Source organism: Cervus elaphus, chromosome 13 (assembly GCF_910594005.1).
Source record: "Cervus elaphus chromosome 13, mCerEla1.1, whole genome shotgun sequence".
NCBI classification, from domain to species: domain Eukaryota; kingdom Metazoa; phylum Chordata; class Mammalia; order Artiodactyla; family Cervidae; genus Cervus; species Cervus elaphus.
This window is the reverse complement of record NC_057827.1, coordinates 60,233,140-60,252,127: the sequence shown is the minus strand read 5'-3', so window position 1 is coordinate 60,252,127 and position 18,988 is coordinate 60,233,140. Positions and strand designations below refer to the sequence as shown.

The 18,988-nt window shown below is 38.5% G+C and overlaps 1 protein-coding gene across 5 annotated transcripts in view; it reads right to left on the bottom strand.

The window, feature by feature from the left end:
* The window catches only part of UNC79 (unc-79 homolog, NALCN channel complex subunit), a 267,633-nt gene that overhangs the window by 86,075 nt on the left and 162,570 nt on the right, over positions 1–18,988 (bottom strand). For 3 of the 5 annotated variants that reach the window (XM_043922505.1, XM_043922506.1, XM_043922507.1), the window contains exons 25-30: positions 17,408–17,609; positions 16,591–16,770; positions 15,116–15,181; positions 6,421–6,707; positions 2,185–2,367; positions 1,415–1,577 (exon numbers count right to left, since the gene is read on the bottom strand). In XM_043922505.1, coding sequence (XP_043778440.1) covers positions 1,415–1,577; positions 2,185–2,367; positions 6,421–6,707; positions 15,116–15,181; positions 16,591–16,770; positions 17,408–17,609 — 1,081 coding nt within the window. The remainder of the gene's footprint in view (positions 1–1,414; positions 1,578–2,184; positions 2,368–6,420; positions 6,708–15,115; positions 15,182–16,590; positions 16,771–17,407; positions 17,610–18,988) is intronic. The other 2 variants (XM_043922504.1, XM_043922508.1) reach the window with 1 other exon arrangement.

Genomic DNA, 18,988 nt, shown 5'->3' with positions numbered 1-18,988 from the left:
AAGGGAGTATAAGCTTAGAGTTAAGTTTTAAGGACCGATTCTCTCTTAAACACAAGATTCTATAAGTAAATGAAATTTGAGCAGCAGATGCTAGACAAAGTAATCAAAATAATCTTTTTGGTCAAATGAAAAAAAAATTAGGGTTAATGATCAAAATGGATACAAAACTCCCAGTGAACTTCTGCACTGATGAGGAAGCCTGTCAATACAATGTCCTGTTTTATTTATTTCGTTCTTAAAAATACTCTCCTTTGAAAAATACAGCTTTTTTGGAGCAAGAGTTATGCAACTCCCCTTATATAACTTTGTATCAATGATAATTCTCAAAATGAATTGAATGAGAGTGACAGGAAGACTTCAGCATGGCTCCTCTCACCCAGAAATGTTCATCTGGGATTGGCCCAAGTACTGAGCCCCACACTGATGACATCTATAGTTTAACTGAGTCTGTCCAATTTCCCAGAAACTGGGACCTAAGATAGTAGACAAGATACTCTTCAGGAAGGATCTGAATGGTATCAGAACTTAAAGAACTTTCTCTCAGTTTCATCTCTGGCCAACCTAGCATCTTGAGCTTTTGGGTAATAAATGAATAATAGAATACTGGCTCCAATCCATCCTATTCAGACATCTGCAGAGCAGTTCTACCAAAAAGGAATCTACTAACACTACCAAGAGTCATGGGGCACTTGGCTTTCTCCCAGGACTGGATGAGATGATGTCGCCTTTCATGAGTCTAGTCACCCTGCAACAGACACTAAAAACACAAACCTTGGCTCTGCAGTTCTCACCTGAAAATATCCAGGCTGGAAGTTTACTCTAGCTAAAGTTTCATTCTGCTGCCTCCTTTGTAGAAAAGCTATCAATACAAACAAGTGTTGATACTAGAAATAATTTAAACCTATGCAAAATATTTGATTTCAGTTGCTTTAAATTAATTCATATTGAATAAGGAGGCTAGGAAAGACCACTTCAGCACATTTAGACTCCATTCAAATCTGATCACAAGGTCAGAAGCAAACCTGAGTTGCACAGGATCATGGCGCCACTGAGTACCAACCAAGAATCATTTCACGGCCCAAAGCAAGATGTTTCCAACACGAAGGAAAAGACTTACAAAATTTCCTTAACCAGACAGCAGACAATTTTTCTTTTTTTTTTGCAAAACATGATTTCTCATGAAAGGGGATTTAGAAGCATATCGATTATTTCTCTTGAGTGCTCATTTTAAAACAAGGAAAGCAGCAACATTCACGGGAAATTTGGAGAATTAATGAAGCAGTATGTCATTTTTTTTTTTTTAACTCCAGAATAGTACCTGGGGGTGCTCCTCTACGGTCTAAGGAAAACATTGTCCAGAAATGTATCACATATGCAAGCTGAGTTTGGGATAAAATTGAGACATGTAAAGTACCTTTTTCTTTTTCGCTGTATCTGCTTATGTTACTGTTGTCACTATACAAAGGTCCTGCCGTGGCCTGGGGCTTGCAGCTGTGATACTGTGCATTGAGTGTATTGACTGTTATGTGAATCAGATGCAGGAGGACCTTGCTGATATCACAGTCTCGGTATGGATACTGCTCAATGAAATGGAGGGAGAAAAACATAAACAGTTATTTTCAAGGGTAAGCTTTTCCACTTGATCTTGCTAGCTATTTTTCTCAGTCTCTTCTGGGTATAATAAATAAATAAATATCTATATATATATTTATATAAAAGCAGAGACGTCAATTCTTACCATGGTCTTATTGAACAAGTGATTGTATTCCCACCCTCTTGCACCACCAAATTATGGATGGCAATGCATGCCAGTTTGTAAATTTCAATTCATTTCAAGAAAATGAGCTGGCATAAACATTATGTAGGAGTACAATTTTAAATACTTTTCTTGTTTTCTGATGTAATAATTAATACATAGATAAAATATGAGGTTCTGAGCATAAACAGAGATTATGGATTGATGTTCATCATATTCGGCTTTAAACATTTTAGAGTATATACTGGCATGGTCTACATTTCTATTTTCATTCCAAAAGTTCTTCACTTCTGAATATTAATGGTACATCATGAATCTTCCTCTGAAGGTCAAATTACTATCTTACAAAATTTTGAGCTTAGATCTCTTAAATGTTCTCTCTAAAAGAATTGTTCCACCCAAAAAAAAGATTGACTACAGCAACTCACCTTGTAAAGAATGACAAGCAAGGCCTTCAACCACATCTGCCGGATGTGAGGCTTTAGGGACCAGAGGGAACAACGAGGTGGCTGTTGGAAATAATGCCGGAGTTGAGGACAAGAGCAGTATTTGAGCACCTGAACCACCAAGGGAAGAAGGTGTTTTCCCAAATTAATGTTATAGTCCATAACCTGAAACAGGAAAAAAATTTAACAACTGAAGGAAAACTATAAAGAATATTTATAAGCCAAAAGGAAAACTTTGAACCATCAAAACACGAGCAAAATCATTAACAGGTATCTCACAAAATATTATTAATAATGGCCGGTATCCATAAAGGGACAAAAGTCCAACCTCACAAGGAATTTAAAAACTTGTAACTTCGTTTTCATCTACTTAATTGTCTAATTATTTATCTACTTAATTATATGCTGAAAATAAATTTTCTCTTGGAAAATGTCCTATTAAACTACTGTGTGCGTGCTAAGTCGCTTCAGTCACGTCCCACTCTTTGAGACCCCATGAACTGTAGCCAGCCAGGCTCCTCTGTCCATGGGATTTTCCAGGCAGGAATAATGGAGCAGATTGCTGTGCCCTCCTGCAGGGGATCTTCCCGACCCAGCACGCAGGTGGGTTCTTTACCACTAGGCCACCTGGGAAGTCATATTAAACTATTAACTAGAATCAATGAAAGCATGTAGAGTTGGTAATTATGTGAGGAAACAGGCATTCTCAGACACCACTAGCGAGAGTATTTCTCTAACGTTTCAGGAGAGCAATTCAGCAACATGTATTCAGACTCAGGAAAAAGCACATAGCCTTTAAATAGCAATTAAACATATCCTAAGGAAATAAATCAGACAGGCATTTCCAGATGTATGCATAAAGACAACCAGCATCATAACCACTCCAAATTGAAAATGACTTCCATATTCAACAGTATGGAATTAGTAAAACAAAAGATTACTAAAAGATTAGTAAATCTTTTATATTTACTAGTAAATAATAGATTTATTAGTAAATCTTTTATTAGTAATCTTTAGAAATCTAAAGATTTAGTAATCTTTACAAAAGATTAGTAAAACAACAGAATACTCTATAGACATTAAATGGAATATTGTACAAATTTATTTACATGATATGAGCTTCATAACAATTTTTAGGTTTAAAAGAGACATGGAATTTCCCAGGCAAGTATACTGGAGTGGGTTGCAAATTCCTTCTCCAGGGGATCTTTTTGATCCAGGGATCAAACCCAGGTCTCCTGCATTGCAGGCAGATTCTTTACCAACAGAGCCACCAGGCAAGCCCAGACCTATGTATGTATATACATGTATATGCATACACATGCACACATTCAGGCACATATATATATCAGTATGTATAAATGATCCCGTCATTATAAAAAACATGTGGACATATACACGTAGTTGAGGACAGGAGCAATTCAGCAACATGTATTCAGAAGCAGGAAAAAGCGCATAGCTTTTATTAGAGCTTCTCTGTAACTCAAATGGTAAAGAACCTGCCTGCAATGTGGGAGACCTGGGCTCAATCCCCGGGTTGGGAAGTTCCCCTGGAGAATGGAATGGCTAGCCTCTCTAGTATTCTTACCTGGAGGATTTCATGGACAAAGGAACCCAACAGGCTACAATCCATGGGTCACAAAGAATTGGACACGACTGAGCGGCTAACACTACTACTACTAATGATCTTGAAACATGAGTTACAGAAGGTACTGGGGGAGGGCAGTCTGGATTTTTATCCTACTTCTCACACAGATGGTAAAAGTGAAAGCTACCTATACATGCACACACCTATGTATGTATGCATGTATATAGGAATGTATATAAATCTGGAGCCATCAACATATACCAAAATGTTACTAACTTATTTTGTCGTGGGTTTCCTGGAGATTTACATTTTAATTTTTTGCTTATATTTTGAAAATAAATATACATAATGTGAATATAGAAAGAGAGAAGTGAGGGAGGAAGGGTAGTGAATTTTGCTATCTGCAGTGGTGTCTTCTGTCTCTATCATAGACAGGTGAGTATTAGTGATGATTCATCTACTTATCAGCACCAGCAGGAGACATGCATATTGCTCCCACATTGCTTCTCTGTGTTCACTATATTAGCAATCTATTTGAGCTAAATGGTAACAGCTATGATCATGAGTTCCTTCCATGCGACAGGCACTCATGAAGGTGATTTTCAATATGTTGTCTCTAATTTTTCCCCCCAAAATCTACTACCAATGAGCAAAGAAGCAAGGATGCTTAAGGCCGTAACAGTTTTAATAACAGTGGCAGAGCTGAAATTCATATCCATTTCTCTCTAGCCCCAAGTTCTACACCCTTTGCAGATTAGGGCAGCCATTTTGGAAAGTTAGATTTGTAGCACTGGTCAAATTAGGCATATATATATATGCACCTAAAGTGTGAAACTTTACATATATATATATATATATACCTAAAGCAGAAACTCCAATACTCTGGCCACCTGATGCGAAGAGCTAACTCATTGGAAAAGACCCTGATGCTGGGAAAGATTGAGGGCAGGAGGAGAAGGGGATGACAGAGGATGAGATGGTTGGATGGCATCACCGACTCAATGGACATGGGTTTGAGTGGACTCCGGGAATTGGTGATGGACAGGGAGGCCTGGTGTGCTGCGGTTCATGGGGTCGCAAAGAGTCTGACATGACTAAGCGACTGAACTGAACTGAAAGTGTGAAAGGCACTCAGTCATGTCTGACTCTTTGTGACCCCACAGACTAGAGCCCTCCAGACTCCTCTGTTCATGGGATTCTCCAGGCAACAATACTGCAATGGGTATTCATTCCCTTCTCCAGGGCATCTGAGGGATGCCCAGGGATTGAGCCTGGGTCTCCTGCATTGCAGACAGATTCTTTACCATCTGAGCCACCTGGGAAGTCCATGTATATCTGATGGTCTATTAATTCTGCTCCTGGATCCATATCCCAAAAGAACTCTCACATTGTTGAATAAGGCTGCATGTACAGAATGGTTGGGGTTTCCCTGATGGCTCAGACAGTAAAGAACCTGCCTGCAATGCAGGAGACGCCAGTTCGATCCCTGGGTCAGGAAGATCCCCTGGAGAAGGGAATGGCTACCCACTCCAGTATTCTTGCCTGGAGAATTCCATGGAGAGAGGAGCCTGGTGGGCTACAGTCCATGGGGTTGCAAAGAGTTGGACACAACTGAGCAACTATCACTGGACTGTACAGAATGGTTACTGATGATCTATGTGAGAGGGTGAGGAGTTGGGAGCAATATGAGTGTCCATTACTGAAGGAATGGATAGTTAAATCATGAGAAATATACACCATGGTGTATAACACAGTAGTTAGGAGTAACAAAGAAACATGGAAAATACCAATGATGATAATATGATATGCAGTAAGTTGAATGATTAACTCAAATCTCTACTTGAAGCTAAAAAAGGGAAAGGATTTTAAAAAAAAACAAAACCCTACAAACAAAAATTCCACACTCCTTTACTGTTTAATGAATAGAGTTTCAATTTAGGATGATGAAAAAGTTTTAGAGATGAAAGTGGTGATGGTTACATAAGAATGTGAATATACTTACTGCAACTGAATAGTACATTTGAAAATGACTGAAATGCTAAGTTTTGGACTTCCCTGGTGGTCTAGTGGTTAAGAATCTGTCTGCCAATGCAGGGGACACAGGTTTGATCCCTGGCCCAGGAAGATCTCACATGTCATAGAGTGGCTAAGCCCGTGTGCCACAACTACTGAAAGAGAAATCCTGCATACAGCAACGAAGATCCAGCGCAGCCAAGAATAAATAAATAATTTTTTTAAATTCTTAAATGCTAAGTTTTATGTATACTCCCCTCCCCAACCCCTGCAAATCCCCAACTCCCTTTATGTTATCAGGCTGCTGATGTCTTCTATACACCCCTAGGCTTCCCTGGTAGCTCAGAAGATAAAGAATCCAGCTGCAACGCAGGAGACACAGGTTCAATCCCTGGGTCGGGAAATCCCCTGGAGAAAGGAATGGCTACCATGGACAAAGGACCCTGGCAGGGCTATACAGCCCACAGGGTCGCAAAAGAGTCAGACACAACTGAATGACTAACACAATAAAGTAACTTGCGCAAAACTTGACACTCAACCAATGTTGGCTAAATGGAATTTAATGACTTGTTTGTACTAAAAGCCTAATGGCAGGACTCGTGAAAGCTTCCACTTACCTGGGCAATTCCTGCAATGAATGCATTAAAGCAGGTTGACAGGCGCATTTTTTGAGGTGCGATCATGAAGCAACCTTCCTGCTGGTCATAGCCGAGTAAGACGTACAGGTGCCGCTTGACTGTGTTGAAGGCCTTGGCGCTGCTGATGTCTGACTCGGCGCTGCTCTCATCCTTGGCCATGAACTTCATGAGCACTGTAATCAGCTGGTGCACTGTCTGGTGGTCAATTCCAGCATCTTCAGGGAGCAGGTCCTTGATGGTGTTGTCATTCTCAGGGGACTGTTGTCCTGTCAGTACAAGAAAGGCCTTCAGTGGGTGGCTCCCCCACAAGTAAGTTTACAGTCAAATTTCACTTATCAATAAAGCACCACTTTATTTGCTGCCTCTAAATATTTAAAGGTCTGTTCTAGACAAACTCGGACATAACATGGCCTACTAAGCAAAGCACTGCTCCCAGGATGGAAGTTATGTTGTTGTATCAACAACCAATTTGGGAAGAATGTGTGGGTGCTAAGTCGCTTCAGTCATGTTGGACTCTGCGATCCCATGGACTGTAGCCCACCAGACTCCTCTGTCCATGGGATTCTCAAGGCAAGAATACTGGAGTGGGTTGCCATGCCCTCCTCGAGGGGATCTTCCCCACCCAGGGATCGAACCCTGGGTCTCTTAATATCTCCTGCTTTAGCAGGCAGGTTCTTTACCACTAGCGCCACCTGGGAAGAATAAGGGAATGCAAATAAAAACATGGCACTAGAAAGCAAAGTTATCTTCAAACAGCAAGACAAATACCTACACCAAATTTGCATTTAGAGAACTTTTAAATACCTTAGCAAAGTTTTATCTTAATAAAGAGACATTTTCCTTCCAGCTTTGTAAAATAAATAGGTAAGAATAACCACAAGATAATATTCATCAAATCTGCTGAGCAACTAAAACATCCATTGGGTTACTTGGTTTAAATTATTATCTCAATTCAGTTATGTTCAAAAATCAGCTGAGGCAAAAAAGAAGTTTCCTTCTCCAAATCCTGAGATAACAGCAGTGTGTATTCTTTGAATCATACATTCAAAATTAGAAATAACAAATTATAAGCCCCGCTGTATGTAATGAGAAACACACAAGGGGTGGGAGGGCACAGACAGAAAGAAAGAAGCATGAACTTTTAAAAACAGAAAAACGCCACATGAAGGTGAGCTGAAAGTTCACATGCAGAGAAAAAATACCTTAGCCCCTAACTTACTCTTAGCCTAACAAATAATCACATCTGAACAGGTGCCTGACATGAACTTTCTCAGTTATTTCTCAAAGTCAGAAATTATACCCTGTCTCCCCTTGTTTTCTGCCCTTTAGTTTGGGACTTTGAGGGAAGGAAAAATGAGATTTGCTCTCCTATACTTATATTTGGGGCCTTATTCAAAATACGCTCTGCATTCTTTTCCTTCCTTTGACATGAGAATTTCTAAATTGGAAACAAAGCTTTTGCCTGGTGGTTTAGACCAGCGCACATCATTCTCATCTCTCATTCTGAGAGAAAACATTCTAAATGATGACAAGCTTTGGTTACAAATCATTATACAGCAAACTTTGATTCTATCCATTTAAATTATAGCATGCAGAATACAACAAAGAGCTAGGTAGCCAGTCATATTCCTTAATTCCTCAACTAATCTGTCTTCCAGGATCAACCAAGAGAAACAAGATAGAAGGAATGTTTTCTGGGGACCACAGAAATTAGTTGTCTAGAGCCTAAACACTTTCTCTGAGGTAGTGATATGAAGGTAATGTCAAATTCCAAATTTACTAGTTTGAAACTACACATAGTACAGTTTATGTGCTTGGCTGTCTAGTCTTCCCCAGACGATCAGAAGAATGTTGATCTGCTCAAAAGTGATACCCTAAGATGGGATCTTGGCAATGAGTGAAAAGGTCACAGAATCAACCAAGTCTAAGAACATCTAATACAGGGGAAATCACCTAACAAACTTCACTACAACCCTTGGACATTAACATTTTCTGTCTCATAGTCTGTTCATGAAGGAATAAATATGTGCAGTGTACTTTATAGACATTTTTTATCAAAAATTACTCAAATAAAACCTAAAGATTTGTTTATGATGCTGTTTCACATGCAGGAATAGTCAGTAAGTTGTTAATATTATCATTATTTATTAGGCACACATGGGCCACCAGAAAAAAAAAAATCAATTCATGTGGAACATCCTATTTCATGAAAGGTCATAAATATAAAGCACTGATGTATATTATAATTAAATGTTTGGAATAGAAGATCAGACCAAATCCTCATTTAAGAAGTTTAGAGAACTATCCTTTCAGCATTGAAAAATATTTAATCTTGATTTTTTTTTTCTTCAGAGTATTATTACTTTACAACTAGAAGGAGGTTATTGCTTTGGGCAAGTAGTTGGGCCAAAAACCTGACAAGTATGAGAATCTAGGTTCCCTGCAGGGTTTAATGCCGTTGTAGCAGCAAGCAATGGCTGTTATGATGCTATAGCTTCATTCCTCAATTCATCTTAGCTCTGGGGGGCAAGGTTTAGGAGAGCACGCTATCACTCAGTTCTGCTCGGCCACCTCCAAGCCCAGACTGGCTAGACTCCAAAGCCCCAAAGTTAAAATAGAACTGAGGAGCATTCAAGTAGGAAATGCACCTTTGTTGTCCAGCCCTGAGAGTCCAGAGAACGCAAACAGAAGAAAGGGAGCTCCAGACAAGGCCCAGCTAGGACATGGGCTCCCCATTTCCTTCTATCACCTCAATCTAGAAAATAAACCATCAGACTTCAACTTTAAATATTTCAAATCTCTTCGCCCCGCTGCAAATAGATAATCATTTTCAAAGTGTGTCACCTTAACGTTTCAAATCAAATCATATTTTCCCAGTGACTAAGTATCATGTCACAAAGGCCCTATCTTCATTTTAGATTGATCTTCATTGATCTGCAGTGCTTAGCTTTTAGGTTGTGGCTTTTTGCTTTCCCTGAGTAATGAGTGATCATTAACAAACCATTAAGTGTATTGAAAACAGAACTGGTTAATGGAACCTTTCTCATAAAGTGAAAAAAAAAAAGTATCTTTTAATTCCAATAATTCACTTCTCCAAGTGAGGGCTTTGAAAGTCTGTACTTTGTATATTGTCTTTCTTTTAAAGGACTGTAAGAATGTGATTGGCACCACTCTTCATTAAGAAAAGTTACCTTAATCAAACCCCTAAGAAAAATGAGGTTAGGAAAGCTGAAATATTCTTTATTGATAAAGACAATATTACTGGTTGAGTTATCTATACTAAACTGGTTTAGTTATCTATAAAGGATATAAAATTTCCATTTTAAAACTAAATGCCTATAATATTTTCTCCAAACTGTGACAATGAACATATTTACTTTTGAATTCTAGTCTATAAAATTCTTATATCTGTTTTAACTTTAGAGATTGAACATGTTAAGAGATTTGATTTTCTCATTTTTTCAAAGAAAACTGTAAACATCTTTATTGTCATGGGGGCAGAACTGTTCCTAGCGTAACTTTAACATGGACTGGGTCCATCACGATCTGTCCACAGAATGGCACACTGATTGAAATGCCACAGTAGAATACAATTTTATTTACTCAGAAGATCTGAAACCAGGCAGGATCAGGATCTGCTTTTCCAGACATCTCCTACTGCTCCATCCCAGAAGCTCAGCATCCTTACATAAACACTGGGCTGCTTCTGGATCTCAGAATGGAGCCAGCCTTTTGTACCTTGCTGCCTTCTCTCATGGTGCTCTATTCACCTTGCAAGGTGGCCCTCCACCCCCACCCCCAATTTTATCCCATGAATGTGGCCCCCAGGAGCCCTTCTTATTAATATGCCCACCCTCCTCTCAGCAACTGTGATCCCTAAAATCTCTAAAAACAAGAAAGGAGGGGAGAATAAAGACTCCTTGAAGGCAAGTGCTACGTCTTATTCAAATTTTATACCTCTCTCAGAACAGGGGGCAGTGATTGGCATATAGTAGATGTTCATTACTTGTAAATGTTTAAGTGCCCTGAATTTAAGTAAGTATTTCAGATCTTTTCTACGTGGGAGAAAAATGGATGAAGTCCCCAAACAGCAAGAAAGTAGGTAGAGAAATAGAGACCATTCCTCTGTGTAAGTCAACTCACTGACACCTCCAACAAGTGACAATTAGGTAGTGGAAGGAGGTTTCCGTGAGTTTACTCTGCATTTGGTCCAGAGAAACCAATAATCGAGCACTATAAATGAGTCCGCATTATGTTGGTAGTTCTAACTACACTACCTCACTGATCTCCCTAGCTCATTAATTCAACTTGAGCCTTCGTTCACAGCAGTTCTGTTGTGTGTGCGCAGAGCCACAGAAGGGCTGGAAAGATGGGGCCGGATGCTGACTGCAAAGCCTCATACACTCCCCATCTCTGCCTTTGTCTCTTCCTACCCCACGTCTATCGTGACTTACCTCCTACCCACCTGTCTCAGCCTGGCTGAGAAGTCACCTGTCCACGAGACCCTCCCTGTTGCGTCCAGCTCTCCTCCCACTGCAGTTGACATGAATGAACCCATTCTACCATCACTTTCTCTGGAGATGAGAGTTCACTTATGTTCATACTTTATCTCTCTTACTTGACTATAAGCAAGTGGAGAGTATAAACATTTCTGATGTATCTTTACATTCCTCCTAGTACAGCAGGTGCCCAATAATTCTTTGTTCAACAGAAACTCTCATTTCCAAAACTATCATTTCAGACAAGGGCATTCCTATGTAAACAATTAAATTCTAATGCGAGAGACCCAGGTTTGATCCGTGGGTTGGGAAGATCCCAATTTTGCAAGTTAGTGAAAACATTAACTGTTAACCACCTCTAGAAAAAAAGAAAGACCCTCAAGAGAAGTTAGTTGGAATTTTAAGCTGAACACTAAGAGGGAGGCAGGAATACAAGAGAGTTTTACCTATGATACCCAGTATTAAGAACATTCTCTTGTTGATATAAATTCAGACCAAGAGATCCTAAGATTTCTCTTTAGGTTGGAGTAGAATTGAAAGTATCCATATCCCTTTAGGGATTAGATTGGCTCTTCAGACCAATTTGTGAATCTTATTCAGGAAGATCCTTTGGTCTGGGCATCCATGGGCTTATGTCACACTGTAGCGGGCCTGAATGCCCAGGTCAGCTCCCTGACAAGACTGGTGTCCTCGCGTACCCTAGGACAGGAATACCTTAGATGAACTCATTGAGAGGTAGCTGTAGTGGAAAGGAAAGCAGATCAAGTCTCCTGGACTCAAGTCTCTAATTAGTTACCTGTGACCTTGAGCAAATCAGGCAAGCAGAATTACTTAGCCCCTCATGACCTCAGTTTTCCTGTCTGTATATAAAGTGGAAAAAAATACTTTATGTACTCCTCATCCATGGCTGATTCATGTCAATGTATGACAAAAACCACTACAATGTTGTAAAGTAATTAGCCTCCAACTAATAAAAATCAATGGAAAAAAAATACTTTATGTATATGCAGAATTGTTGTGAAATTGAAATTAGATAATTTGCATTAAAAACACTCTTTATAAAGAGGTACTCTACATATATAAATGTTGTTGCTGTTTTTATTATTAACATTGTATACCTACTATTATTTAATTACTCATTCCAAGGGATGAGAACGAAATATAATTAAATTTCCCATGAGGTTGATACTATTTCAGTATTGTCCAATTATAACCTACGGTAACTGTTGAATTATATTCAATTACTATTCAAAAGGTGTTCTGAATCACCAAAAACAAAGAATTCCTGGTTCTCACAGCATCAGTGCAAAAACAGCTTATATATAATTTATAATTATACCAACTTCCGATTAGCAAGTGAAATTGTGTATTTCATCAGTTAGGATTAAATAAAGGTACTGAGCTCCTGCTAGCACTACCATACATGTCTTGCGAGACAGATCGAGACATATGGGCTTGAGATCCAGATCAGTCATCAACAAGCTTGTGAAACTTGTTCCTTTCTGGAAGCCTCAGTTTCCCTCTTCTGGAAAATGAGAATGCTAACACAGCTCTAATATTTCAGCTATGACAGTCTATGAATTTTACTTATATGCACAGAGGTCTTTGAGATAAATATATTTATATATACTTATGACTGACTCATGTTATTGTACGGCAGAAACCAACACAAATTTGTAAAGCAATTATCCTCCAATTAAAAATAAAATGTAAAAAAAAACCAGATTATTAATTCAAAAAAAAAAAAAAAGTCACAGAGTAACGCAACTCTTTGGTAGCCTTGCAGAGTTTGCCCTCTCTACAAGCATGTTTCTGTTGCAAAATTTGCTATGGGCAATATATAAAGGCTAAGATCAGAGAGTCATAAACTGTATATCCAGTCCAAAGTTTTGACTTAAACATCAACTAAAATTAAGTCTTGCTGCATAATTAAAGGACATCTGCCTTATTTCGGGCCTAATCAATAAGAGGTTTTGCATAGAGGAGCTCATTACTTGTTCCAAACAAAAGTATGTTCCTTAAACAGCAAGGCCTTTGGTTTCTATTTAATTACTATCTTAAATCACCCTGTGCAATCTTATGATTATCCTGGCGTGTCTTTGCTTCCAAGGTAAAACACTCAGTGTTCAGTAAATAATAATGAAAAAATGAAAAACTAGTTTGAAATTGCCTTATAAGCTGAGCCATCTGTTTCCAAATCTAAGCAAGTTTTGCTTATGGTGGTATCATGTAATTACCTCTTCAGAAGCTTCAGCTTTTTATTTAATTTAAACAATGCTGTTATTTGCTCTTTTTCCATCTGGTCACTTTTGGTGGGACAATTAGACACCTAACAGCTTTTCTTAACTTCAAGATACATATGGATATGTTTTTCCAAAGACATGTGAGAGGACTCCTATGATAGGATTGTTTAAATGGGTAATAATAAAGACTAACTTTTCAACTAAGCCTTAAGACAAAAAGATATGGTGAGATAAAGACAATTTATGAAATGGCCTAAGAACCGATCTCAAAAAGACTTAACTGAAGAGGAAATGGATGATTTTCATATTTTTAATGACACAAAGGGTCAGAAATTCTTATTTTTATTCTTTAAAAAAAAAAAAAAAACTCAGCACAGTTGAGGCCTGAGTGATGCTTAAAACAAAGTAGAGAGAGGGGGGACTTCCCTGGGGGTCCAGTGGTTAAGAATTTGCCTTCCAATGCAGGGGATGAGGGTTCGATTCATGGTCAGGGAAATAAGATCCCACGTGTTATGGGGCAAGTGAGCTGGAGTGCCTCAGCTAAAGAGCCTGTGCGCTCTAAAGCCCGCGCTCCACAACGAACAGCCCATGCGCTGCAATGAAGACCCAGCACAGCCCAAAACAAAACAAAAAAACAATGTAGAGGGACTCTGCGAGGTTTCTGCTGTCCCTTTAATCTCATCAGTTTTAAAAGAGAAAATACACTTTGACGAACATCTGCCGTTTGCATTCCTAATATTAGGGGCTCTCTCTCTTCTCCTCCCCTCCCACCCCTCACTGGTTCTCTTTCTAGCAGATTATTTTTTTAATAAATTTATTTACTTATTTATTTATTGGCTGTGATGGGGCTTCATTGCTAGGCATGGACTTTCTCTAGTTGCAGTGAGCGGGGCTGCTCTTCACTGTGACATGCAGGCTTCTCGTTGTGGGGGCTCCTCATGCTGTTAGCCCCGGCTCTAGAATGCACAGGCTTCAGGGGTTGCAGCAGACAGGCTGCACTACCCCGCCGCCACGCGTGGGATCTTCCCAGACCAGAGATCAAACCCATGTCCCCTGCATTGGCAGATGGTTTCTTAACCACTAGATCGATCACCAGGGAAGTCCCTTTAGAACACATTCTTGAATGTCTCCTTACTTGAAATTTTCCTTCTGAGAGTATCAGTACCATTCTGAAAAGTTTATTTTAAAACTACTCTTAGATGAAAAACCAGACATTGTATAGCATGATACATAGGTGGTAGTTAACCAGGTTTGTTTTGGACAAATAGGCAGGTACTCAGAATCTCCACAATTTTCCCAACAAGCACAGCATCAAGTGTGTAGATAACATTCGGTCTGTAGCAGATTTGCCAGCATCCCTTCCACCCTAAAGATACTTCATGATAAACTAATCTATCAAAATATCAAAGGATAGTTACACTCTACCAAGCTGAATATGATCCTCTAAAGAATGGAAATCCTCCTTTCTCTGAGAGACAGAAATGCATGTGAGAGTTGCAAAGAATCAGAAATGGCTAAGAGGATGAGTGAATGATGGTGGCTTAAATATATAACCTTTTAAAATGTAAATGAAATGTTTTTCCTAGAGCAGATATATATGAAAGTAATATTTCTATGTGTAAAAACACATACAAATATAAGTGCTATGCATCATTCTATTCATACTGGCTCTCGGGGGAAAAAGTGCACACTTGGGTAACAGGATGCTTCTTACTGGACCATAAGTTAACAGGTTTAAAAGTCGTCTGCCAATTTGAAAATGGAAAGAATTGCCATGTCAGGGACTCAAACACTTGAGCATCTGGGGTGAAACCCTTAGAGCTTTCCAATCGTAATTACATCACTCAGGTCCAGTTAGAGACACCTCATTCTTTACCTTGTCCACCTGTGATAGACACTTGCACACAGCCCTTCAACGTCAGAAGTACCCACCTGGCGTTTGTTCGGGTGTCCCACCGAGAGCTGGAGCAGACTGCTCATGCCTGGTCAACCTCACAGCTTAAAAATCAACAACAACTCTATTTAAATAAGCATTAAAAACAACTTGAGCCTAGAAAACATACTCAGCTCTAACTGCATTGGATAGCAGGAGTAAGTTTTGCTTTCTTATTTGTAATTAACATCACAGACAAGAGGTTTATGTCCCAAAAGTTTTGTGGTTTTCTTTGAATCTAAAGAACATCCTTCAATGTGACTTCAATTCTTATCCTTCAAAATTGTCATGTGAATCAATGAACAAGAAATATCAAAATAAACTTTAGGTCCCAAACTGATTAGTTAAATAAAAGAGCTGGGAAATTTATATAGAAATTGTAATTTATTTAAGTACTGCTTTCTAGGATCTGATGCAGTTTCACCTGGTCCTGATACTGCTAGAGGTTATTCTTAAATGGCCATCTCTTATTTATCTTTGATCCCTGAAAAGCTGAGTTATTGATTGCTTAAAGGGCTTTCAATGACTCTTCCAAAATTCAAAATACCACATTTCCATAGCTTGTCATAAAATAGAGAAAATGCAATAAACAAAATAAAATCATATTTATGATTAAAAATGGTTATGTCACATAAAGCTGTCTTCTAAGAAATGCCAATGAAAAAGCGAACATTTCAGCTTCTGACAGGATAAAAAAATATGCTTTATGATGTTATTAACTTCACGACAGTTATTTAAAAATTAAATCATTTCATAAATGTTATAAGTTAGCACTATATTTAATGCACTCATTCACTAATACGATGACAGTTATGTTTTTAATTGTCATTCGTAAGCCATTGCTTACGTTCATCTAGTTATTTGATAATTTTTTGTCTTCTTTAAAACTGCTGTATAAGGAAAGACCTTTGGAAAACAATAATATATGTTCTTCTTTTTTTTTTTAGATGGCAATAATGTTTGTCTTTATTTATAAATTATCTGGTGAAGTTGGGCAGAAATTCAACTTCTCCTCAGCCTTACTTTTTCTTTTTTTGAAAACACCATTATTATTGGTTTTCTGGGAGTCTGCTGGCTGCCTTTGTCATGCATTCCAAATTTCCACTCTCCCCTCTTAGTTGTCATGGGTCTTGTCGGAGTTTCATCCAGGAAACTCTTAGGTTACGATACTAGTGGTGGAAACCTCCATATTCTAGGACTTAGGAACAAATGCTTCTTCTGAATTTCATGCCATGCATCAGTGGATATGCTGCCTTCTACGTCTCAAAACAACCCACTGCTGGATCAGGGCTTTGTTTCACCAGCAGTTGGGAAAAGCCATCCAGGGCACTGATACACCTGGGAGGACCCTCTAGGGAACCTGAAGGAGCTCGGTTTGCTACGTACATTACTCTCTGTGAACATTCAACAAGACAGGTCAGCCTCAGAAAGACATCAAACAGATTTAAAGGGAGGATGGAAGAAGATACTCAACGGATTTTGGAGGTTAGGGTCTCGGGGAGGGAGAGCGCCCTCTTGGATTCCGCGGGTCCTTTCACGCTGTCTCGGAGGGAACGCACGCTTTTCTGGCGGTTCCTTGCAAAACGAGCCCTCTTGATCTTCCACAACGCAGCATCACTGAGGTTAGCGACATTGGTCCTCACAGCAGTGATAGCTTTGCAAAAGGAATTAGAGGTGATCATTTTCCTTAACTAGCTAAGTTATGTACAACTAGTCTGAAATAATCCATCTGTGTGTATTTTCAATATTAAAAATCATTTCCATGGATACACTTCTCATTCATCTGTCTCCCTCTATGATAAGATTTATATTTTAAAAAATGTAACTATTACCTGTTTCAACTATCACTTATCATTTTTCTGTTTAAACTGTAAGGTTAAATTACCTAATTTTGTTATCACTGGATAAATAATCGAGTGACCAAAGTCTTTCCTCCATCTATTTAGAGCTGCAGGTAACTAATTATTAAGCAAGGAAGTGTAAATTTAAAAAGTGCAAATAAATCTCACAAAGTTGCTCACAAACATAAATTTTGAATAATATTTAAGGAACACAGAGTCACAAATGGTTCTCATTGGTCCTCAAATAAATGAGAATTTTAATGTTGAAATGCCAGAAAATAGTTAACCTGCAGACCACCACAGTAGATATTCAATAAACATTTGAACTGAGTCTGTGAAGTCAAGGTAGTTTCCATAACGGGAAATGAAACAACACGCAGAGAATCCAGCTTATCCAGCAAGCACAAGAATAGGAACTGACTTTCAAAGCAAGATCTTTGTTTTGCTTACTTGTAGGAAAAGGAAATTCTTTGTTACAATCCAAATGTAGCTGAGCTTCCAAAGAAAGCGTTTCAAATCTGTTGACAAAGAACTCCCAGCTCAAAGCAGGAATATCTTGCTTGAGAAAATGCAAGAGTAAAAGCTTGCTCAGTATTGTGGGTCGATCTTTAACCACAGTATCAAACTGGAAGTCAAGACAAAGACACAGACCCTGGAGAAGAGGTTTAAAAAAAGTCAGATGTACACACACCAAGCAAAGTGAAATAAGACAACACATACTCCTCAATACATACTTATAACGGAGAATGATTCAATTGAAATCTTCTTGGATTGGACTTTCGGTAGGTGGAAAATGTGGGAGAGACATTTCTCCTAATCATTGAATATCTCTTGAATTTTGACTCAGAAATCTGAGCTACATGTATATTACTGATTTTTCTGATACATTGTATAATAACCACTTACTCCAAATACTCAATACTATGAGCAACTTTCACTGTCTACTATCTATGTGTATTCTAAAATGTAGTTTTGGAAGTATGATTCTCTTAATAGACACGACAGGCATTAAAAAAGAACATTGGTTTGAGGGTATATGGATTAAGTGGTTAATATACAATGTATCAGAAAAAATCAGTAATATACATGTAGCTCAAATTTCTAAGTCAAAATTAAAGGAATATTCAATGATTAGGAGAAACTCCTCTCCCACACTTTTTTTTCCTACCAAAAAGAAGATGCACTTCCACTTATTAGGCATGTGACTCTGAAAAAGTTACTTAACTTTTCTAACTCTCAACTTCTCTATCTGTAAATTTGGAACACACAAGAGGTTATTGTGAGGATTAAATGAGGTAATGCATGATGGAACAATTTAATACATTGCCCTGGAAATACAATACATGTTTCACAAATTTTGGTTCTTCCCATTATCATTACTTTTAACAATAACAATATGCGAATGTGGAAAAACAACAGAACAGGACTTTGGAGGATCTAAACTTGGTTCTCTTCTGAATTTACTCTGTGTTCTTTGAGAAGTCACATTATCTCTCTGAGACTTCATTTCTTCAAGCATAAAACAAAGGTGCCAAATAGGATAAACAATTCTCTCCAGGTCTCATATTTCATGTCTCTCTGACATTAATTTGTGGCATTTTGTTTCAACAAAATGTTCTCTTATTTTGCTCTGATCTATATTATTATTCATCTGATTTCTCTTAGCATCTAGCTTTAATGACAAGGACTTCCCATCCTGGGGCTTCCCTGGTAGTTCAGGTGGTAAAGAGTCTGCCTGCAATGCAGGAGACCTGGGTTCCATCCCTGGACCAGGAAGACTCCCTGGAGAAGGAAATGGCAACCCACTTCAGTATTCTTGTCTGGAAAACCCCATGGACAGAGGAACCTAGCAATCTGCAGTTCATGGGATTGCAAAAAGTCAGACATGACTGAGCGACTAATACTTTCACTTTTCACTTCTTCTCACCCTGGAGTTAGTTGAATGGTAGAAAATAAATCAGCCTAGTTTAAAAGTCTGCCACATACAAAAAATTATACAACACTGCATCTGGCAGAAATGATAGCAGCATG